At 61.9% G+C, this 22,508-nt stretch overlaps 1 protein-coding gene across 2 annotated transcripts in view; it reads right to left on the bottom strand.

Moving 5' to 3' along the window:
• SEMA3F (semaphorin 3F) overlaps nt 1–22,143 on the bottom strand; it is a 28,128-nt gene extending 5,985 nt beyond the window's left edge. Inside the window, exons 1-8 of one of the 2 annotated variants that reach the window (XM_056129141.1) lie at nt 21,875–22,143; nt 17,935–18,094; nt 3,549–3,709; nt 3,394–3,456; nt 3,203–3,322; nt 2,475–2,567; nt 1,273–1,366; nt 200–319 (exon numbers count right to left, since the gene is read on the bottom strand). In XM_056129141.1, the coding sequence (XP_055985116.1) occupies nt 200–319; nt 1,273–1,366; nt 2,475–2,567; nt 3,203–3,322; nt 3,394–3,456; nt 3,549–3,709; nt 17,935–18,046 (763 nt within the window). In that variant the 5' untranslated portion in view covers nt 18,047–18,094; nt 21,875–22,143. The remainder of the gene's footprint in view (nt 1–199; nt 320–1,272; nt 1,367–2,474; nt 2,568–3,202; nt 3,323–3,393; nt 3,457–3,548; nt 3,710–17,934; nt 18,095–21,874) is intronic. The other variant, XM_056129142.1, reaches the window with a different exon arrangement.
• Between the last annotated feature and the right edge of the window lie 365 nt (nt 22,144–22,508).

The following is a 22,508-nucleotide window of genomic DNA, read 5'->3' as shown; positions in this document are numbered from 1 at the left end:
TGTGGCTTGACTGTGTGGGCTGGGCAGTTCATGGTGATGCGGTCACTAGGGCGACCCCAACAGTGCCGACCAGCAAGGCCACACCCAGTGGTGCTGGGGGACCGGCAATAAATCCAGGGCTCCAGCCCCTTGAGCTCTCTCCCAGCCCCTGCACTGCCACACCCCAGGCAGTCTGCCCCCCACCCCCCCATGCGCTCACCATTGAGCCACCGAGAGTTGTACTGGTCAGTGCGCATGGCTGTTTGCTTCCCCAGCGTGCGGAAGATGGCTGCGTCGGTGCCCATGAAATCGATGTACACACCGGCATAGAGCTCCTCATCTGTTGGGGGTCAGTGGGTCAGTAGGGGAGCCACCTCTGCTAGGGTCAAGGCAGAGCCCAGATGGCCTCCACGGTAGGGTTCTGTGTGCCCCCCCCCCCAAGCTCTGGGAGGGCTGGGATGGGCAGCACCAGCTCTGAGAGCAGCAAGGCCCTTTCTCGGTGCCGGACCTCCCACCGCAGCTGATGTCAAGCTACAAGCAGGGGCCGTGGGATGCAACTGCCAATACCCCGACACTCACAAGACGTGAGTGACCGCAAGAAGGCGGGTCACGGTCCACTACAGCAGAATCATCAGGAAGTGGCACATTCTGAGTGTTTACCTTCATTGGAAAGTAATTCATTTCCTTGTAAGTGTGTGTGATTTAGTTCTCATCAACGGTTGCGTTTCACCGCTGGCTCACAAAAAAACTCAACACTTCACTGTAAGCTTCCGGGAGCTGGAGCTTAGTCACCTCGGGGCAGGCCCTGGTTTGGACTGCCTAGGCTGGGCTGGGCAGCCAGGAAACAGGCAGAGGATGGGGGCCAGGGATGGCACAAACTTGGGAGGGGTAGTAGCTGCCCCTGAAATCCTGGGTCTCAGGACCCCAGTTCTCCCAGACACTGGCCAAGCTGCCACATTCCCTGCAGCCAGCGCCTGTGTGTGGGCTCAGCCAGCCTTACAGATGACCCTGGGACATGCCATGGGCACCCCACAGGTTACCCCAGTGTGGTATCGTGAGGCAGCCTGTGGCTGATGGCCTCTGGCCTGCGGCAGGATGGCTATGTGGGTCTCGGGATAGCCCCCAAACAGGGGCTGCAGAGGGGGTTCACAGCACCCTGTCTCTGCACCCCCTGACCTAGGGGGGCAGTTACGGACAGCATGTTTATGGTCTTCCCCCCAGGAGCACATATCACTGACCCCCCACCCCCCCATGGACATTAGACACATTACGGTGGTGGAAGGGGGAACTCACTGATGAGAGCTGAGGCCGTGTCCAGCTTGGGGTCGTACGGACACTTGCCCTTCCCGGACTCGAGTCTCTCTGGCTCCAGGTAGAAGATGTACTCCTGCAGGGCAGAGGCTGCCTCAGCACCGTCAGGAGATGCACCCGAGGCTCCCGGGGGTACACCCTAGGTCCCCCCGTCAGAGCCAGGCAGTGGGCCCCTGTGGCCAGAGGCTCTGCTCTGGGGACCGTCCACACCAGCAGGCTCAGAAGAATGGCCCGTGGGCAGATACACTCTGCCACCGGCTGGTCCAGGGCAGGGGCTGCTGGCCTGGCCTCCGTCACTGCTGGTTTGGAGGTCACTTGTCCCCAGCATGGTGCCTTACTTGTGATCCTTGGACCAGACTAAAGGGCCGTGGCCTTTGCCCTGCCCTTCAACAGTGTCCCCAGTGACACTTAGGGAGCTAGGATTTGCAGGGTCTTAGCCCAGATCCCCCCGAAGCGGCGCGGAGGCTGGCTGCTGAGGGTGCAGGAACAGAGGCGGGTGCGGGGGCAGCAGCAGCAGGCGGGGGCAGCGGGCGGCAGGGATGATGTGTCACAGGCCGCTTCCAGTCACACTTGCACACACAGCACGTGGCACGCACCGCTCTCACGCCGGCACATGCACACACACTTGAGCAGGCCGACTCGCACCACTCTGTGCCGGACACACAAGCTCAAGTGACCACTTGCTCTTTTCGTTCACCCACTGGCAGCCCCTGACCCCGGCCCGCCCCAGCCCAGCCCCAGCCCTCCCAGCCCAGTTCTAGGTTGTGATGGGTGGACAGATGACTTTGCCCACCCCACCCCCCACAGGGAAGGATACTCTGAGACCAATGATCTCTGGGAATCAGGGGCACAGATGCCCCCTCGGACTGCTTGGGAAGGGGTGGGGTGACGGTGCACAATATGTGTGGCCCCGTCCACATCAGGTCCTCAGGCATGCCCACGCAAGTGTCCCCAGGGCTGATGCACAGCTCTGCCCATGGCTCCCGTCTTCCCCACCTGGACCTTCACGATTTCCTGCCTGCAGTGGTCACACTGCGGCTCACGCGAGTCCAGCCCGAGGGCGCTGCAGAGGAGGAGGGGGGAGAGAGGGGAAGACCCTGGGGAGGCTGGCCTGGGGGGGGCGCTCCTGGTGGGAAGGCCGGCTCCAGAGCGAGCTCAGTTCAGGCCCAGAGGGAGGAGCCCACCTGGCGTGGGGCTGTGGGCGTCGGGCGTAGGGCGCCATCCGTGGCTCTGCTGCCGCGGCCTCTGACCGCCTGCGTCTGGGTCCAGGGCGTGGCCTGAGAAGATGAGGAACAGGGGTTAGAGCCAGGGGTGGCCGGGGCTGGGGGAGCGGGCTCGGGCTGCCAGTCACTCACACCACACATGCTGGGACCCCTGAGCGGAAAAGGGTGTGCGCACGCACACGCATGCACGCACACGCACACACCACAGCCTGCCACACGCCTGCACACCCAGGTGCCCCACAGGCCCAGTCACACCCATGCACGCCCTACAAGGCCACACCAACTCGTACACAGGCCCACATGGAAATGGAAGCAGGCAGAAGCAGGCGGGGGCAGGGCAGAGCTGGGGAAGGGGCAGCTCCTTCCCCAGACCACTCGGCCCAGGTCAGCCCCAGCATCTCCAACCTCCTGACGCTGAGGCCCCTGCCAGGCCCTCTTGTTGGGCTGCAGGGGCACGGTCCACAGGCATGGCCACGAGAACTGTTGCCACGTATGGAGCAAGCACTCACTACGTGCCTGGCACAGTGCTAAGAGCCTGTGAGAAAGGCAGCTATCAGCCCTGTTGGGGGGCGGGGGACAGAGTTGAGGTACAAGGAATCACTCACCCCTAGTCTCAGGGCTGGGGCTCAGGCCCACACTCCCTCAGGGCCCTGCGGTTGCAGCCACCAGTGGGGGCGGCCGGGGCTCACCTGTGCGCGGCGGCCACGGTTCACGTAGGTGCACACGGGGTTGTAGGCGCCAGTCCCACACACGTACAGGTGTGTTCGGTTCCAGGGCTGAATAAGCCTGACGAAGTTCCCGCACTCACCCTGAGGTCAGAGGGAAAGCTGCAGAGCTGCCTCGGGGGCTGCCCTCCCACCCGCTGCCCCCCCCCACTCACGTTGCCGTCCTTGCCCGAGAGCACACACTCCTCAATGCGCTGTGGGGAGGCTGCCCAGTGGATCTGCCAGAGACGGGAGAGTCAGGGGGGGGCATCTGCTGGACAGCGTCCCTGTCCCTTGGCCCCCATGATGGCCCAGCCAGGCGGGCGCTTACAATGAGGGGCTCCCGGTTGATGTCGTGCAGGTCCAGCGACAGAACGTAGTCCTTGCTGCCCACATACATGCGGTCATGGTCCTCGTCCTTGAGCAGGATGCGGTAGTCAGTTGTGTTGAGCAGGAAGTTGAAGAAATGGGCAGTGCCCGTGGCCTTGAGCTCTGCAGGCAGAGAGCAGGAGGCATGAGGGCCCTGGAGATCAGCCCGCCAAACCCTGGAACAGGGTGGGAACCCCGGCACACCTGTCCCAGACCCCCAGCTCCCTCTCCTGGACTCAACAAATTGGGGGCAGGGGGCCGGAGTGACAGTACAGCAGGTAAGGTGCTTGCCTGGCACACAGCCAACCTGGGTCTGATCCCCGACATCCCATGTGTTCCCCCAAGCCCTGCCAAGAGTGATCCCTGAGCACAGAGATCAGAGCAAACCCTGAGAACCACCAAGTATGCCTCAAAAACAAACAAACAAAAAACAAGTTGGGGGGAGAAAGTGGGGCAGGCGGGCATGCCAGGGAAGGGCCCACACCCACCACTCCAGGCCTGATTCATCAGCAGCCCAACCAGACTCTGGGTCCCAATGACAAGGGTGTGGGTGCAGGCTGGCATCAAAGAGTCTGTGCTCTGATGGGGGTTAATGCTCCCACGCCTCGGGTGTGGCCTTTAAAGGGTTAATGAGTGAGAAGGTGGGGGCTCGGTGTCTGGGGTGGGGGACAGCCCGCACAAGCTGGTTCAGAGCCTGGTTGTCCTGTGCTCACCCCAGCTGCCCACCAGTGAAACAGCAAAGCTGGCACGCAGCAGGGTGCCTACCTGGCTAACATGGATCAGACAGGACCCCGGGGGCCACAGCGCCCTCCCCAGACCCCACTGCTTCTGGTCCTGCTGGAGCCTCAGGTCACTTTGTTTGAAGAAAGGAGGGGGGCGCACACCAGCTGAGCTCAGGGCTTACTCCTGGCTCTGAACTCAGGGATCACTCCAAGGGGCTCATGGGACCATATGGGGTGCCAGGGTAAGGTGGGGATGGGGACTGAATGGGGGTCAGCACCTGCAAGGCAAGTGCCTTAACCACTGTACTATCTCTCCAGCAACCTCAGAATACTTTGTTTTCTTTTGCTCTGGGTCATACCCAGTGGTACTCAGGGTTTACTCCTGGCTCTGCGCTCAGGGATCACTCCTAGTGGGGTTCAGAGATGCTATGGATAGAAACCAGGTCGGCCCCATGCAAGGTAAACAAACACCCTACCTGCTATACTCTCGCTCCAGCCCCTCAGAACTTTTTTTTTTTTTTGCTCTGGGACATACCCAGTGGTACCCAGGGCTTATTCCTGGCTCTGTGCTCAAGTGTGGCTCAGGGGATTGAAACTGGGTCACTTGTGGCAAGTGCCCCCCCCCCCCCACACACACACACATACACGGTACTGTCTGTCACTGTGGCCCTCCCTCAGATCACTCTGAACGTACAGGCTCACTCAGTCCCAAGGAAGATCCTCTCGCTCACTCCCCCCTGTAGGCCACAGTGTCCAGGCTGGGGCCTAGAGATCCTTTTGAAGGCCCCGCTTCTCTGTGGGGTGAGCCAGAGTCCCCAATCCTACCCATCCCAGTGCAGGGGCTGGCGGAGTCCTTCTCCCTGGGGAAGCAGAGCAGGAAGGGGCTCAGCCAACGACGTATCAGGGATAGACCCAGGACGCCAGGAAACTTGGGATCCCTCGTCTGGGACTGGGAGAGCCGAGGGGTCCCCGTGAGCCCCATCTCCTAGCTATTTTACAAGTGGCAACAGGAGGGGCCTGTGGAGAAGGTGCAGAATATCCCGAGCATGGGAACTTGGGCAGCCAGCGGCAACCGTGCATGTGGCACATGGTCCACGTGCCATGACAGATGTGTTTGCCGTGGGCGTGCAGGTGGCAGTGGGGAACCCATTTCACAGGTGAGGGCAGGTCTGCAGAGGGAGGACAGCTGGGCCCCGAGGCTCCCTGCTGCCTCCCGGGGAGACCAGCAGGTGGCCCAGCCCATTCATCAAGGTCACCCGTGCTCGGGCAGCTGTCCGGCCCGGCTAACCCCGGCCCTGCTGTGCCGGGGGCTGGGGCACAGCTGGAGGGGCTGTGCTTGGGAGCAGCCCGGGACAGGAGCTGACCCAGAGTCCCTGCTCAAGGGCTCAGCCCTGCCCGGCCTGACTGTGGCGACAAGAGAATACAGGTGACGACCTTGTCGGGCGCTGGGACGCAGGGACGCCGCGGGATCAAAGGGCCGATCCCTGCCTGGCTGTGGCCGCGCCCGCCTGTCCAGCGGCGCCTCTGAAGTCCTGGGCAGGGCAGCCCGGGCACCTGTCCTGCACCTGTTGTTCGGCCACTCGGAGTCCCCCGCCTGGCCATCCAGCCATAGTGACAACAGGAAAGTAAACACCCCCCACCGCCAGGATCAGGAAGTGGCCAGAGAGGAAGTGGGGTTGCCAGCAGAGCGCCCCCAGGCAGGCACGGCCCGCCAGTGGTTATTTATACCCTGGCTGGGGGCATGGCCTTGGTGGTGCCCTTCCCTGTCCTGTTGGCCTAGGCTAGGGGGCACCTGGGGAGCACCAGAAAGGAAGGAGGAAACCAGGTGGGCAACCAGACCAAGGCACTGTGTGTCTCCTAGGGCCTGACATAGGAAACAGCCTTCGAATCCATCCAAACCTGGGCTCCCAGTGTAGACAGAGTCCTGTCCCTTCACAGCTCCTGTTTCCAAGGCCCCAGCCATGATCCCCCGAGTGCAAAGCTCCAGCCAGAAGAGGGAGAGAGCCAGGCAGAGCAGGAGAGCAGCTGGATCAGACAGCCTGCCCCTCCTCCACCCTGGAGCTCCCAGGCACCCCAGCTGGAGGGTCCCAATTGTCCCTGGGGATCTCTCACCCAGGTACTAGCGGGGCCTCCCCGGCAACCCAATCACAGGAGACTGGTGATGGGCCACAAGGGTTGGGCGAGTCCCATCCCGGCCCATGGCCTTCAGCTGGGAGAGGCGGAGGCCAGAGAGCCCGTCCAGGTGGTCCGTCCAGCTGGGAGGCACTGGGCCGGAAGGGAACTCACCTCCCTTGACAGGGCAGATGACTCAGGACCCTCGGGACCCCTCCCGGCAGCCACGGGATATGGCGTCAATGGCTGGCGTGTCACAGGATGGGATGTTTCAGTCACTGTGGAAACTGGTGGGAGAGGGAAAGCCCTAGGAGGCTGTATGTGGTGGGGGGGAGACCGGGGACGCACTCTCTGCTCTGACAGGACGGAGTGACGCCAGTCAGGGCATTCTGGCTCCTGAGTCCCATTGTTCTATGTAAACATCACTTGGGGTCTCTTAGTACTGACCTGTAATGGCCCTGGGGTGGGGGTCCTGTTCTGCTATCAGGGATTCTAAGTGACCCCAGGACCCTGGGACTGGGACTGCCTGAGATGGGGTATGGGGGGGCGGTCCCACGGAGGCAACACCTAGATGTCACCTCCAACCTTAGTCACAAGCCCACTGCTCAAATTCCTCATGCTGGGATGAGGAGCAGGGGACAGCAAAAGGCTTCCTTTCTGTCTCAGCCCTGACCCTCTACCAGACCCCTCCCAGCACACAGGATAAGAACCAAACCCCACACCTGTCATTCAATCCTGGCCTCCAGAAAGGGAAACTGAGGTGGGGGAGGGGGTTCCCGCTCCCAGGGTGAATGGGGAGTAAGCCTCTGGCCTCATCAGGCCCCCACCCTCACCAGGGGGTCCTCTCACTCAAGGAGACGGTATCCACACAGGCCTCCGCATGAGAACTGAGCCTGGGATCCTGTTCCCCCAAGGCAATGGAACTGGGAGTCGCCATTCCTCCCAGAAGGCCGGGCAGACAGAGCAGGGAGCCCAAGCGTCCACCTATGGCGGCAGCCGCTCCTCCAAGCTTTCAGCGGAGAGCAGGGACCAGGACCAAGGGACCGAGTGGCAGCTGCATGCGGCCCGGGGCCAGCCTGGCCTTGTGCCCCTGTCCCCTCTGTGCCCTACTCTTCCTCAGGCTCTGCTCTGACAGGCGTGCCTCCTTCCTGTCCCCGTGACACCACTGAGGGGGGCTGGGGACACACCCCTGGCTCTCTGGGTGCCAAGACCAAGCTGGGGTTTGACCTTGGGCTGGGAGGGTGGTGTGTGGGGAAGGTGACTCCTGGGAAGGCCTGTCCACCCCCATTCCCTCACCCAGGCTGGGCACACAGATCGGGTGGAGTGACATCCGGGAAGGCTTTTCCCGTCAGGGGGAAGGAAGAGCCTTTTCTGGCATCAGACACCTCATTTCCGCAGCGTTCCCGGCGTTCTGCATCCTCAAGGCCGTCAGACACTCAGGTCCTGGCCCAGAATGGCCTGGAGAACAATTCAGAGGTAGTAGGAACCATTTCTGTGTGCAGAGCCTGAGCCCTGGGCCCCCCTTCCCTACTTCCCTTCTGCCTGTCAGAGCAACTGAGGACACTTCACCTTAAAGACTGGGAGAGAAGCGCCAAGGAGGCTTGTTTGTGACTGTCCTCCCACAGACCCCAAGGGGCTGGCCTGACCCCAGCTGCCCACCACCAGGACAGCAGGTCTATGAGCAGACAGGCAGAGGCTGCTGCCAACAGGGGGGGTCGTGGAGGAGTTCCTCTGACTGCGTACCCCACCCCCTTAGTTACAGCCCCACAAAGCCGTGGGCGTTGACTGACAGTGTCACTCCTCTCTGTGCTGGTACTGCACTGTGATAGACAGGTTCCTATAGCCTAACCCTGACCCCCTGACCCCTGATCCCTGACCTTTGCAGGCTGGTGCAGCCCTAATGCCTGAGCTGAAGAGAAATGAAGCTGGGGGAGAGTGGAGGGCGGCTGGCCAGGCAGGGTCTTTGTCAGAGACTCATCTGCCAAGAAGATGGAGGTCCTGCCTTTCAGAGGGAAACTGAGGGAAAAGGCTACCAGGACAGTGGCAAGAGCAGGAGCAGCAGCCTCCGGCACTCCCAGGTGCTTGGGGCAGGGGTGGCTTCCAGACCCTTCTCTCCCCCAAAGCTGCAAGAGGCCCCAGAGGCAGGCCCGGGGACTGGGCTGGCCCCCTGGCTCCTGGCCTAATCCTCTTTTAATGAGCGGCCAGCCGGAAGGCCGCAGGCCCTGGCCACAGCCCTGGGAGCCCCAAATGGACTGAGCTGGGGGCAGGGCAGCCCCCAGCCTTTGCAGACACCTTTCCTCCTGCTCAGCACCCAACCTCACATGGACCTCAACGCCAAAACCCACATCCCTCGCTGTGGTCCTACAGGGACAGGTCAGGATGATGCCCACCTCCTGCTGCCACCAACCCTCTCTGGGGCCGGGCAGGGGTGCGGTCATTGCCGATTCACCCAGCTCTCCCAGTCCTTTCCTCCTGGCTGTCCTGGGCTGGCGGGAAGCCCTGCCAGACCCATGGCTCAGCCTTGGGCTGACGCTGCCTCAGCTCTGAGGGTCAGGGCTAGGTTCCTCTGGCTGCGAACCCCCCAATCTGTCTCCTCCAATCACAGCCCTGGGTCAGGCCCTCTTGATTGGAGACTCCAGAGCCTCCCCAGGAGCTATCCCCCACTCCCCTAGGCAGGTGAGCCAGGTCTTGCCAACAAAACCAATTACAGCAGCTCTCACCCAATTAGCAACTAATTATGGCCTCCTAGTCCATTCAACATAATTAACATGTAAATGACTCTGCGTGTTTATATTCAATAACTGCTCTGATTGAATTTAATTTAAATGTCTGAACTGGGGTCCCAGATACCGTATTTCACCACAGAGAGCTGTGACTTCCTGAGGGTGCCTGCTCCTCCAGGGAACAGAGACCCAAGGCCAGAGGAGGGCAGAGGGGCAGGAGCCGTGATGCTGGCCCAGGCCCATGAGGGGGAGGACAGTCGCACCCCGATATGTCTAGGCTGAGAGTACAGGGAGGTGGTGAGGTCAGGAGAGTCCCCAGGGGACCCTCACGATGGGAAATCCTCTGAAACAAGGACCTCTTCTTAAGGGCTACTGTAAACATCCCAGCTGTTCAGTAAACACCAGGCCGGGCAGGGTCTGAGCCGCCCAGCTGGGCCAGGGCTCGGCTGTGGGCCTCCCTTCCATTTCGGGGGCTGGGGGTTGAGGGCTGGGGGTTGGGGCCCGCGAGCCCAGCATCTGTTCCCACGCCCGTTCCGCCCCAGTGCCCACCTGCTCCGCCCAGGAGAGGACAGGCTGGGGCCACAGTTCATCCTGGACCCAGGAAAAGCCAGGCAGGGAGGTCACTGCCCAGCTCCCCCCCCCCCCGCCCACACACAGGCACCTTGGCGATGTCCAGTGACTTTTGACCATTTTGTCCCTGCAGAAAGGGGGCTCCCTCCACTGCCCATGGGGCAGTACCATTTTAGATCTGGGGTAGAGGCTCAGGGGCCCAGTCGGTCCCCCAGTCCCTTCAGGCACTGACTGAGCAGCCAGGCCGAGGCGGACTCCAGCCTGTCCGGACGCGAGAGGAAGGGCAGTCGGGTCAGGAGGCGGCGGCTCAGCAGGAATGCGTGAGGGCTGGCGGGCGGCACGGGCAGCTCGGCTCCGTTTCTCAGGTGGGGAGAGTGAAATGGCCATCCAAGGCCTCTGGCTCCGCAGGCTGGGGGCCCCCTCCTCCCACATTCCAGACATGGCCCGGAAACCCCTCACTCCTTCCTCTACCACCTCCTCCTCCCTGTGACTGCAAAAGACAACAAACTCTCCACGGCTCATTTACTCCGATAAATCACCCAGACGGACAGGCCAGGAGGAGACCGACAGGCCGGTGGGTGTCGGGACCCTCCCCCTGCCCTGGCCCAGCCCCCAACTCTGCAGTGCTCCTCAGACTCCCGGGGTCCCTGCAGGCCCTGCACGGTACCCACCCAGAGATTTCAGGAGGTGTAGAGTCTTATAGCTCCCTCCCCAATATTCCCGTGGGGAAACTGAGACACAGGTGTGCTCTGGGTCAGCAGCCTAGGGGATGTGAAGGCCGAGTCAGGATTCAGTGGCCAGGAGCTGGGACAAAACGGGTCAGAGCCCCCAGAGTGCCATCCACATGATATAGGGAGCCCCCCCCCGCCCCCCCCCCGCATGAGGCCCCCAGGTTCTGGCCATTGCTCTAGCAACTGAGGTGTGTGCCCCTCAGGACAAACCGGATCACAAAGGAGCTGACTCACGGGCAGTACAGGGACCTGCCCTTGGTGGGGCTGAAGGCCGGAGCCGGCCCCCAGGGGGAAGAAGCAGGACTCTTGGCTGGGCATGTGGGCCGCAAAGGAAAGAACACATCCCAGTAGGAAGGAGGTGATGGGTGGGGTAGAGGCAAGGGGGAAGGAAGGAAGGAAGGAAGGAAGGAAGGAAGGAAGGAAGGAAGGAAGGAAGGAAGGAGGGAGGGAGGGAGGGAGGGAAGGAAGGAGGGAGGGAGGGAGGGAGGGAGGGAAGGAAGGAAGGAAGGAAGGGAGGGAGGGAGGGAGGGAGGGAGGGAGGGAGGGAGGGAGCCCAGGGATGAAGCCGCAGGCTCAAGAACCTCCCCGCCTCTTCTGCACTGGCCCTCCCCAGGCCCTGCGCCCGGCTGTGTGGGGGCCGGGGTCAGAGGCTGGAGTTCCTGAGGCCTCCACCCTCTCCCTGGGGCTGCTCAGCAGTCCCGGTGGGTGCGGGGACGAGGGGGCTGCGGCGCTGCCAAGCTCCACGGCACCCACGTGAGCAGAGCTGGGGATTTAGACCGGAGCCTTCTGGCGTCCAGGCCTCTGGCAAGGGCCCTCTTGCTATTTCTAAGAAAAATGCAGCAGGAATCTTTTCTGCTTTTCCAAAGCTCCAAGGGCTCCCTGGAGGCAGGGCTCAGATTCCCAGGCCAGCACTGGGCCAGGCCTGGCAAGCATATGCTCTTAGCCCAGTCATGGCGATGCCCAAGTGAGCAGCCCTGGCCTGGGCGCTACTCAGGGACGCCAAGATAATGCTGGAGGAAAGGCCACTGTGCTGACCAGGGCCAGGACAGACTGGGGAGCTCTTCTGGGGTGCAGAAGGCCCCCCTCCCCCAGGGCACCTCTATTGCTGACAACTATTGTAGATACACTATTGTAGCAGATACAATAAAGTATTTGGTACTCTGGCTGTGAGGAAAAGCACTGGGGCTTGGGGAAGGCAATCTGGACACATCCTTAGCACCAGAGGATTCCCCCCTAAGCACCACCAGGAGCAGCCCCCCAGCCAGGAGCAGCCCCCGCTAGCACCTCAGGTGTGCCCCCTACCAAACTAGTTCAAACTACAAGGAGAAAACACAAACGCCACACGCTAGCAGGAAACTCACGCCCTCTCTTTTTGTTTGTTTTGGGGTCACACCTGCCAGTGCTCAGAGTTTACACCTGGCTCTGCACTCAGAAATCACTACTAGCGGTGCTCAGGGGACGATATGGATGCTAGGGATCAAACCCAGGTCAGCTGTGTGCAAGGCAAGTGCCCTGTCCACTGTACGGTCATCTTTCTGGACCCTCCCTGGCTTGCTTTGTTTATTTGGTTTTGGGCCCCACCAGCAGTGCTCAAGCCTCACTCCTGGTGGGGTCAGGTTTGAACTATGGTCGGCTGCATACCAGGCAAGCACCTTACCCACTGTACTGTCTTTCTGAATCGCTCCTGCCCTTTCTCTATACGCCTCCTCTAACCTGGCTCTCCCCTCTGTCACTTGAGACACAAGATAACTTGAGATGATCTCAAGAGGTCACCTGTATGCGTATGGTTAAATCCTCCTCCTCACTCCACTCTACCTTTGGGGCTCAGGGTCCCTCCTCCAGTCCTTTCCAAACACTATGTCCAGGAACAATCCCGAGTTTGATCGCTGGAACCACAGCAGATGGTCCCCAGAGCACCATACATGACCTTCGAGCACTGAGCCAGGAGTAGCCTCTGAGCAACTGCTGGTGTGGGCCTCCCCGAAACAAACCAAACCAAACCAAACACCATACTCTTTGCCCAGAGTTACCTCACCTGTCCAGCCCCTTGACGCAGCTCAGATTTCCTTCACAGGGGCCAGGCTACAGAGTGAACCCTCCCACCACCCAATAAGCTCAGTGCCTCTCTTGCCCGGTTTTACAGCCCAGGCAGAAGGGGGCTTGCTGCCCAAGATTGACCCTGGTCAGACTGCAAGCCAGGCTGGGGGTGGGTGGGGAAAGATGCTGGTACCCCTGTATGGTGGCGGGAACCTGGGGCCCATGGAGGCTCAGCTGCAAAGGGAATATACCCCGGGCTTCGTCAGCCCACAGGACCAGCCTTGCCACCCCTGCCTCTGCCAAATGCCAAGCCCCTCACTGCCCTAGGGAGGAGCTGGAGGTTTCTTCCCAGGCAGGAGCCAGGTACCCACACTCTGCATACCCCGCTGCCCCCTCCCCCAGGGGTTCCACACGTGTAGACAGCTAGGGGCCCACTCCAAGGACCCTGCTTCCTGGCCATGGGTTGAGATGCCCGTAAGGGCTGGGGATAAGGTTTTTATCTGGCGGTTTCTCTTTAAATTCTTTACGATTACGAAGCAGCGGGGGCTGCCAAGGAACATGATTTACTCCTTGAGCACGCACCAGCTCCTCGCTCAGTGCCAAGGGAAGCTGGAGCCAGGGAGGGAGGGGCGGGCATGGTGCCAGGGAGCCGAGACAAGGCCTGCGCTGCTGAGGCCGTCGGTGGCGGTCCCCGTCGCAGCTCAGCTGGACCTGGCTGGGCCTCAGGCAGGTTCTCAGTGGAACCACTTCCTGGTGAGTGGATGAAGGGACACCCTGTCCCAGGCCCTCCCACTGGCCACATCCAAGTCCCTGTCAGGAGGGAGGTAGTACCCCATTTCCAGGAAAACCGAGCTCCCAAATGTAGGCATCTGGGCTCAAGTTCACACTTAGGTCTTCCTGCCTCTGCCTGGATACCCCACCCCCCTTGATTTGCTTCCAATCCCACCTGACCCTGCCCACCCTGCCTCCAAGCTCCAGGGACCCACCCGCTTGCTCCCCTCCTGCCTCCTCTGCAGTCTGAAGCTCCAGGCGAGCCAGTACACTGGGGGTCCAAGGGTCCTCTGCCTCCCCCACCCTGCTCTGTAAAGTGGAGCCTGGCAGTGGGTGGGGCGATTCTTGCCAGTGACATCCCTACCCCCCACCCACATTTACCCGCAGTCCCCCTTCAGGGGACCCGGACTGAGGCCCCCCTAACCTCCAAATCTCATGATTTCCTAACCTAGAAACCCAGGACTTGGGTTCTTTGGTGCTACTTGCCAGCGGGAATGCTGGCCACTATGTCCGATCGCTCAGAGGCGGGGCCGAGTGTGGGTGGGGAGCAGTAACCAGTACTTGCCCACCCACCCTGGCCCTGCAGAGCAAGGTCCCCACTGAGCAAGCAGACCTTGAGGCTGAAGTCAGAGGAGGTGGAAACAAGCGGGCAAGCCTTTCCTCTCTGGAGCCTGCGCAGTGGCAGGGCGAGGGCGCTGGCCAGGGGCTGCATGGATGCCCATCCCTAGAGCTTCTGCTTCAGCAGACAGGAGGGCCCCAGCAGGCGGCCCGGCGCCGGCCCAGGCATCCCCTGGGCCATGAGTCCGGGAAGGCTGGCACGCAGTGTTCTGGAAGCCTCGCCCAGCCCCATGCCCGCATTTCCCAGTCTTGGACCAGGCTGCTCCTGGGTGGCCAGGAGCCTCAGGTCTGCCACCCCATCCCCCGGCCTCCCAGGAACCTAAGGGAGACCCCATCTCAGGACCCAAGGGGGCCACTGCTTGGTTTCCTCACGGGCACATCTGCCATTTTCAGTTTTGGGCCACATGCGGTGATGCTCAGGGTTCTGCATACAGGAATCACTCCTCAGGGGAATCACACAGGACACCGAGGATGCAACCTGGGTCGGTCACCTGCAAGGCAAATGCCTGAACTGCTGTACTAACTCTCTGGCCCCAACATCTGCCACTTTATCTTCCCCGATCTCGCCTGGCAAGGTAATGTGCCCCATCTCCCTACTCTTACTCCTGCCTCCATTTCCCTAGGATCCCAGTCACCTCATGTCATCACAAGATCCCTTCTCTCACCCTACACCTCTCAAGGCCTCCATCCCCCAGGTCGCGGCCAGAGTCAGTCCAGGCAGCAGTGTATATAGTGGGGGCGGCTTCCTGGGAAAAAGTAAACATTCCCCCAGCCGAACAGAACAAAGGACTTGGCGAGGCCCTCAGACCTTGCCTGCCACAGCAGACGGGATGCCCCAGAGCTTAGGGCTTCTGGGCTGGGGGGAAGAAGTTTTCCTTCCAGACCTGGCCAGTGCCTGGGGCTGAGGCAGCTCCAGGTCAGGCAAGGAAAGGGCACAGGTTCTCTGGCCTCAAGGCTCTTGGGGCTGGAGTGATATAAGCAGGGCAGGGGCTTGCCCTGCATGAGGCTGACCCAGGTTCAATCCCCAGCATCCCATATGGTTCCCCAAGCACCACCAGGAGTAATTCCTGAGTGTGGAGACAGGAGTAACCCCATGACATTGCCAGGTGTGCTTCCCACCAAAAGAGAGAGAGAGAGAGAGAGAGAGAGAGAGAGAGAGAGAGAGAGAGAGAGAGAAGAAACTACCGGCTCTGGAGCCAGCTCTGAAAGAATGTCCCACAACTCTGCAACACCACTGCAGGAAAGCTTCTTCACCTGGCCCTCACCTCTGCTTGATCCTGGTGAGCTGCTGATAGAGGCTCAGGGGAGGGTCCGAGGAGGAACCCCTGGCACCTTTTCCCTTACCCCTGTTGGCTTTACGCCCAGCTGGGGTGCCCAGGCGGATGGGCAGGCAGCAAGCCCAGGCCTGGCCCAGTTCCTGCCTTTGTTCCTTTATCTGCCCCAGGCAGCGTGGCCCCTCAGGCCAGACCCTCTAGCCCAACCAGACAGGAACTAGCACCTCCCAACAGCAGCTGGACCTGGGACAGGGAGGCTAGGTTTTGAGAACTGAAGGCCAGCTGCTAGTCATCCAAGGCACAGATGAAGAAACTAAGGCATGCACCCCGGAACCCCAGTATAAGGAGAAAGCAATCTTCAGGGAGGCCCTTGTGTGTACCAAGGGAGATGCCCCTTCCCTCAGTCCCTGGGCTGTGGGACCCAGTCTGGCCTCATGTCCACTTCTCACCAAGGGTCACTTCCTCCAGATCTGCCTGAGACCACCCAGTATAGGAACACACTCAGGGCTGGGAACATAGTATTAAGTGCTGGCACTGGTCAGCTGGGAGTCCATTGTATGTTTTGTGTTGGTTTTTTTTGAAGGGGGGCATATCTGGCACTTGGTGGCTTGGTGGTCACTCCTGGCAGTATCCCAGGAAACATGTGGTGCTGAAGATTGACCGTTGGCCTCCGACTCCAGACTACTGAACTATCTCTCTAGGGTGTTTGGGGGTTTTGTTTGTTTGTTTTGGGGCCATACCTGGCAATGCTCAGGGTTACTCCAGGCTCTGCACTCAGGGATCACTCCTGGTGGTCCTCCTTGGAGGACCAAATGGGATGCTGGGGACCAAACCCAGGTCAGCTGCCTTTTAGAGCGTCTCCCTGGCCCCAGGATTGTCGGTCTTTCAACCAGTTTGACTAGGAACACCCAGTCCATCCTATTTGGTGCAAAGCCCCCATGACGGGGCCCCACAGGTTCTCAAGTATCTGCTAAACCAAAGGGAAATCGAAGCGTAAAAGGAGGCCATGAGATCAAGTGGGAAACAGAAAAGGTCAGTGCGAACAGGGTGACCCGCTGGGGTGCGGGCACAGGCAGAGCTTGGTGGCCGCACCCATTAGCGCCACGGGCTGCCTGCCAACAAGCTGGTCTTTTAGTCACGGTGGGTGTTGGCTTCAGAGCTCATCAAGAGGAATCAACCTGACTGCTGTGGGCGTCGGGCACAGACCGGCCCGGGACTCTGGGCTCTATTTCTGGCCTCTCCTCTGTCTCCTACCTGACCTTGGCTCTGCGTGGGCCCCAGCCTCGGTTTCTCACTCTGGAAAAGGGAACAAAAGCCCTGGAGGTCTGAGGCTTCAAAGGACCTCCTCACTCACACCTCACCCCTCCCACTTCCCCTCGCGGATCCCCAGGGAGCTGACAAAAATAACACCCAGAGTGGATGACTGGGCTCCAGGTCTGGGGCAGGCGGGGGGCACTGTGGACAGCAGTAAGAGGAAGGACCAGCCCCTTCAAGATTTAATTGGCTCCTCTGAGGAGTCCCAGCAGTGAAGGGCAGGGGCATCGCACAATAAATAACTCTGGCTGAAGGGCACGGTGAGCTTTTGCAACACAAACTGGCCATAGCAGGCCCTGTCCAGGACTTCTTCCAGACACAGGCTCAGAAACTCAGCCCTGACTTCCATCAAGCTGGGAGGTGAGATGAGGCCAGGCGAGGGGCTCTGCCAGGGGTCATGAGAACAGGGGCTGGGGGGGAGTCTGGGCCTCAGCCAAGCTTGAGGAAAGGAAGGTCAGCACAGTCTTCCACCCCAATATGTGTGCCCGGAAATCTGGCCAGTCAGGGCAGAGCCCACTCCACCCAAGGCAGGCGGCTGGACAAAGTAAACTCTGGCCAGCAGAGGTTAGGCTGAGCACGCAGCAGCCCTGTGCCTCCTGCCTTCCCCTCCCCCCTCTCCTGCAGGACCTACAGCGCAGGACCCACAGCTATGCCTCACCCCAGCCAGGGGTCGACTCTTCCTACGCAAGCACACAACCATACCCACCCCCCCAACCCCCCCACCCCACCCCCCACACCTTCATGGCGTCTACTACTGCCAGAGCCACCCATGTACAGGGTGTGTCCTGCGTGCTCCCTGCCCAGTGGGTTAGGGTCAAGATGATGGTGTGAGGGGACTAGTCCCTCAGTGTGTGGGTCCCCAACCCATTACTAACACCCTCTGGTGACTTCCAAGGCAGCGAGCTCATTGGTGAGTTCAGGCCTCTCACAAAGCAAAGCTCTCCTTAAAGTGGGACACACACTCTCTCTCTCTCTCTTTCTCTCCCTCCACTCAAAACCAACGGCTCACTCCCCAAGCCCCTCAGTCCCTCACACCAAGAGACACTAACCCCTCCCCACGATTCACCCCCAAAGCAGACCTCACTCCTGCAGCTTCCTGTGGCCACCAGTGCCTGCCCTCTCCCTGCACCCCAGGACTGTGGCAGGAGCAGACCTGGACCAGGAAGGGCCTTCACACCCCTCAACCTCCCAGAGGCCACACAAAGCACTCAGTTCCCGAGACCCCCAGGCCCAGACCCCTGTTCGGACTCTAGAAGGCCCAGAGTTGGGGTGTGCCCTGGAGCTCGGTGGTCTCAACTCCAGCCCTTCCCAGCCTCCCCTGTCTCTCCCTCCTTGCCCAACAGCCAAGACTGTCCAAGCGCCTGCGAGAGTTATCTGTCTTGTTCTCTGCCCTGATCTCTCTTCTCTCTCCTGGACGACAAGCCCAAATGCTGTGAACAGAAAATGACGCAGGGAAGCAAGAAAGCAGCCACTTACCTTTGAATGAGAGCCGTACCCGGGGTGTGGCCAGGAGGTGATCCTGCAGGGGGGTGGCTGGCCAAGCTCCGGTCAGCAGGGAAGCCCAGAGGAGGAGGCCAGCAGCAGGCATTGTGGCAGGGGCCTGGGGCCCAGAGGGCGGGATCCGCTGTCTGGACACCTGGGCAAGGAAACCAAGATTCCAGTGTGAGACGGAAGAGGACATTCTGCCTTCCTGCCGACCCCCCGCAGCTGGGTCCCCGGTGCCTAAGGGAGGCTGCTGGGTATCTCTTGCTCCCATCCACAGCCTGGGTCAAGAATGCCCCATGGACAGGTCTCATCCACCTTCCCATGCCTGCCTGAGGCTGGGAGGTGCAATCGATAAGCCTGAAGGCCCAGCAGCCAGAGGTTCCCACAGCTCGCAGGAGCCCCTGGAGGCTCACCCCTTCTCTGTCCACAGCACCCTAAGTCTCAAGAGTGCAGCGCAAGCAGGTGAGCCAGTGCCCTCCTCCAGGCCTCAGCAGGCCCATCCCTCTGCACCTCCCCACACGGCCTGGGGACTGTGCCTTCCTTCCCCCATGACAAGGAAGGAGGGAGAGATGGGCCCAAGCCTGTCTCCTCTCGTCAAACTTCCCTTCCACGAACAGGGGAACCTGGAGCTGATGAGTGGGGTGCAGGGCATGGAAGAGAGTAGGGGATGAGTACGACATGCACAGACAGCCCAGAGCAGACTACAGACAATAAGGAAAGGAGTGCATAGAAAAGCTTTCCCGGAAATCAAAGCAGGAAGGATCCAAGTAAGACAAATGGCAGGACTTCCTGCCTGGACAAGCTGCAGTTCTCTGCCTCTAGAGGGCGAAGAAGGGGAGTGAGGAGGGCCAGGGGGCACAGGCAGGGGCTGAGGCAGCAGCAGGGGCCCCAGCAGAAATCCCACGCACCTCCATGGCAGGTCCAACTTTCAGTGCTATGTTTTTCAAATATTGTCTCCCCAGGCAGGCTGGCTGTTGGGTAAACGCAGCCCAGCACCAGTTGTCAGAACATATTGCTCCCTCCCGGCAAAAACCGGCGCCAACTCCCCCCCCCCAACATCAGAGCCTGGGAGTGGGGGCCTCAAGAATGATGATGTCCCCTAATCACCCCCTTCTCCCCAGGATGGAGAGGCAGGCCAGCTGAGGAGCCTCCTCAGGAGGAGGTGAGGGGGACTGTTTGGGACGAGTCCCTTGTTGTGGCCGACACATGCTGGGGCCAAGCCCAGGTCCCCTCACCCCTTGGGGCCACACCCTCAGTCCAGAGGTTCCTGACAGGGGTGCAGCTTCCCATGCTGGGAACACTCTCTGTGCCTGATCCATCTCTCTGGTTCCTTCAAGATCCCCCATCACAGATGCTCCCTCCTGGGGAGGCTGGCAGGGGGAGGGGAGATGCAGAACCAGCCGCTCCCCTCAGACTCGTGGGGCACAAAGCTAATGCTGGCTGAGCACGGGCTCTGGTGAGGGGCCAGCAGGGAGTGCATCCTCGCACCCTCAGCACCCTGGGGTGCACCTGGGAGGCCCCACTGATAGTGGTGACTCCACACACACACGTCCACACTCGCCGGCCCGCACACACACCCTCAGAAGCGTGTGTTTGCTCAAGAACTTGACCTGCGTGCATGTGGGGTGGGGCTCCAGGAAGTAGGGAGACAGGGTCCTGGCTTGGGGAGGGCAAGACGCCGTCCGGGTCCCCTGGAGGACTGTGATGCTGCGTGTCAGGGGGCTCAGGCTGACTCACCTCCCCACTTCTCTTCCCTATGACCTCATTTCTCCTGCATCCATCTGTAGGGTGGCCGGTCAGAGTCACCAGCCACAAGCACCTGAGTATTCCAAGGTGTCCAGGAGAGTGGCAGTCCCCCAGTCCCCTCCAGAGACCTCCCCCTGTGCTCTGGCCCTTTAAAGGGGTGGAGGGGGGATGTTCAAGTCAGTTAGAGCCTCAGGACCAAGTCCAGTCCCCCTCTTTAGCAGCAAGGAGGTGAATGGAGAGAGGGATAAGGAAGAGGAGGAAAAGGGGGAAAGAAGGATGTTTCTAAACTCACTTCCCCTCTGCCAGGCCCTAAACGCCTTCTACTCAGCCCCAGTCCCAAAGAAACCCCCGGTGGAGCAGAGCCCCGGTGGGTGGATAGAGAAGGAACAGCCTCTGCTACTGCCACCGCCACCTGGGAGCCCACCAGGAAGGAGAGGAGGAGGAAAGAAGGCTGCCGGGAGGGAGCGAGGGAGGGAGGCAGGCGGGAGGGAGGAGAGAGGGAGGAGAAAGGGAGGGACGGAGGAGAGTCGCTGGAACAAAGAAACGAGGAGCTGGGGCTGGCAAGGGGTACAGGGAAGGGGCGGCCAGCGGAGGGGGTCTGGCGGCACCTGGGCACGGAGCAGGGGGCTAGGTGGTCCGATTGTCCGGCTTGATCCAGACCTTTTAGGCTTGGAGTGGGGGGCTGGGGTGGCGGGAGGACAGCCTGCAGGGCCAGGAGGAAGGCTGTGAGGCAGGGGCAGGCGCTTGGGGGAGCCCGGAAAGGGATGAGAAAGGAATGATGGAGAGGCATTCGGTCCCTACCCAGACCCCCACCGACGCCCCCCAACTCCGTACCCACCCCCCCACTCCTTCCTCGCTCCTGGCTGCCCCCTCCCCGAAGAACACCCCATGGACCAGGAAGCAGATCTGGGGTTGAAAACCCCCCTTTTGTGGTGGGGGTTTCCCAGTCAAGGTCACTTGGGCTTGGCTCCATTCTCCCCTTCAAGGTCTGCCCACTAGGGCAGGGCTGGGGCCCTCTCTCCCGCCACCAGCACCTCACGTTGCTGGGCCTGGCTCCTTGGAAGGAAGGGGAACAGAGGTACGGTGGGCCCCCGTGCGCCCTCCCCCCCTCACAGCGCACTGCTCCAGGCACGCTCCCTGTGCAGACTGAGGAGAGATCCCACTCCATCCCACCTCCCTGCAGGGGTCAGAGCCCCCAGCAGGGCCCGCTGCTCCCCCGCCCCTGTGCAGTTTTCCCTCTGTGCACAGAAGAGGGGCTGCTGAGACCTGCAGGGTTAATTTGGGAGGAGGGAGCCCCCGCACCCCAACCCCTGGCTCAGCTCCTGGAGGGCTCAGGAGTGCCTCAGCTCACCTCCCTCTCCCTGGTGTTCCTGGACTGGTATGAGCAGCACAGTTATGTCAAGAATTAGAGAAGTTATTCAGCCAGCCAGCCCTCTGTGGCTCCTGGGGAGCTCCAGCTGACCCCTCCTGCCAGCCCGGCCTCATTCCTGAGCCACCTTGACAATCTTGGGTCCTTCCCGCTCTAGGGGAGCTCATCAAGCCCTGAGGATCCCTGCCTGCACCGCCAACGGAGCCCCAGCCTGCCCCAGGTCGGTGCCAGCTCACGTCCACCGCACGTAGGCTGGGCCCCTAGCCCAAGCAAAGCACCCTGCTGGAGAAGCAGCCCCAAGCTGGCCCTGGGGCCAAGGGGCTGTCACAGAGTGGGGAGCAAGGGGGCGGCGGGGGGGGGGGCTGCAATATTGCAATCTTCCAGCCCTGTTGATCTAGGAGAGCTTCCACGTGGAGGGACACTGAGGCAGAGCAGGCGCACCTACCCCTGGGAAGAGCGCCGCCCGAGGCGTTAGTGGGAGAGAGTGCTGGGTGAGAAGGCGGACCGGAGCTCCAGCTCCGGAACGTGGGGTGGGGGTGTCTGGAAGCACCCACCCAAACCCTTAAGGGAAAAAGTTGCTTTGCACACTGCTGACCACACAGGTCACATCAGACCGTCAAGCCCGCGTGTCGCCCCGGAGCCGCTGGAACAGGTACAGTGCCCACTCCGGTGCGCTGGCCCCTGCGTCCGCGGGCAGCCCCCCGGCTCCCCGCGCCCCGCCACTTGCGCAGAGTTGCAGTGCCGCGGGTCTTCCCCGAGGGATCGCGGGGTGGCCCGGCCGCCGGCCCGCTCGCGCCCGGTTCCCGCCGCACTCACCTCTTCCGCGGCGACGGGGCCTGGGCGCCCGGGCGGCGGCGACTGCACGTTGGCTCCGGGTCGGGCCGACCCGCGCTAGCGAACCCCCGGGGCCATGGCCCTGCCCGCGCCCTCTCGCCGCTGCGCCTGAGCCGGGGTGGGCGCCGCGGCCCCGGCTTCCCCGGTTCCGCGGGCTTCGAGCGCGTTAGCAGCCGAGGCCCCGGGCCCTCGCCCGGGCCATGGGAAGGTTCAGGGGCGCTTGGGGCCGCCTCCCCCCGGGTGGGCTGCGGGCGCCCCCTGGCCGGCGCGCCGAGGGCGCATTCCCCGGCGCGCGGTGCGGGCGACGGCGCGCGCTCGGCTCCCGAGAGCTGCGCTCGCCTCGGCCCGATGGCGCGGAGCTCGGCTGCGTGCTGGAGCGGGCCGGGCGGCCGCGCGGGGCTGTGCCGCTCCTCCAGGCGCGCCCTGGCCCTGCGCGGCGCGGCGCTGCGCTCGGACTCGCCGGACCGCGGCCGCCCGCTTGCTCGCTCGCTCGGGTCTCGCGGCCGCCGGCGGGACGGGGCGCTGGGAGCCGCGCGGGGAGCGCCCGCAATTGGCCGCCCGTGGGCGACATTTGCATAGCGCGGCCCCGCCCCGCCCGCCCCGCCCGGCCCCACCC

The sequence above is a fragment of the Sorex fumeus genome, unplaced genomic scaffold, assembly GCF_029834395.1.
Source record: "Sorex fumeus unplaced genomic scaffold, SorFum_2.1 ptg000072l, whole genome shotgun sequence".
In the NCBI taxonomy this organism is placed as follows: Eukaryota; Metazoa; Chordata; class Mammalia; order Eulipotyphla; family Soricidae; genus Sorex; species Sorex fumeus.
This window is presented reverse-complemented; position numbering and strand designations above follow the sequence as displayed.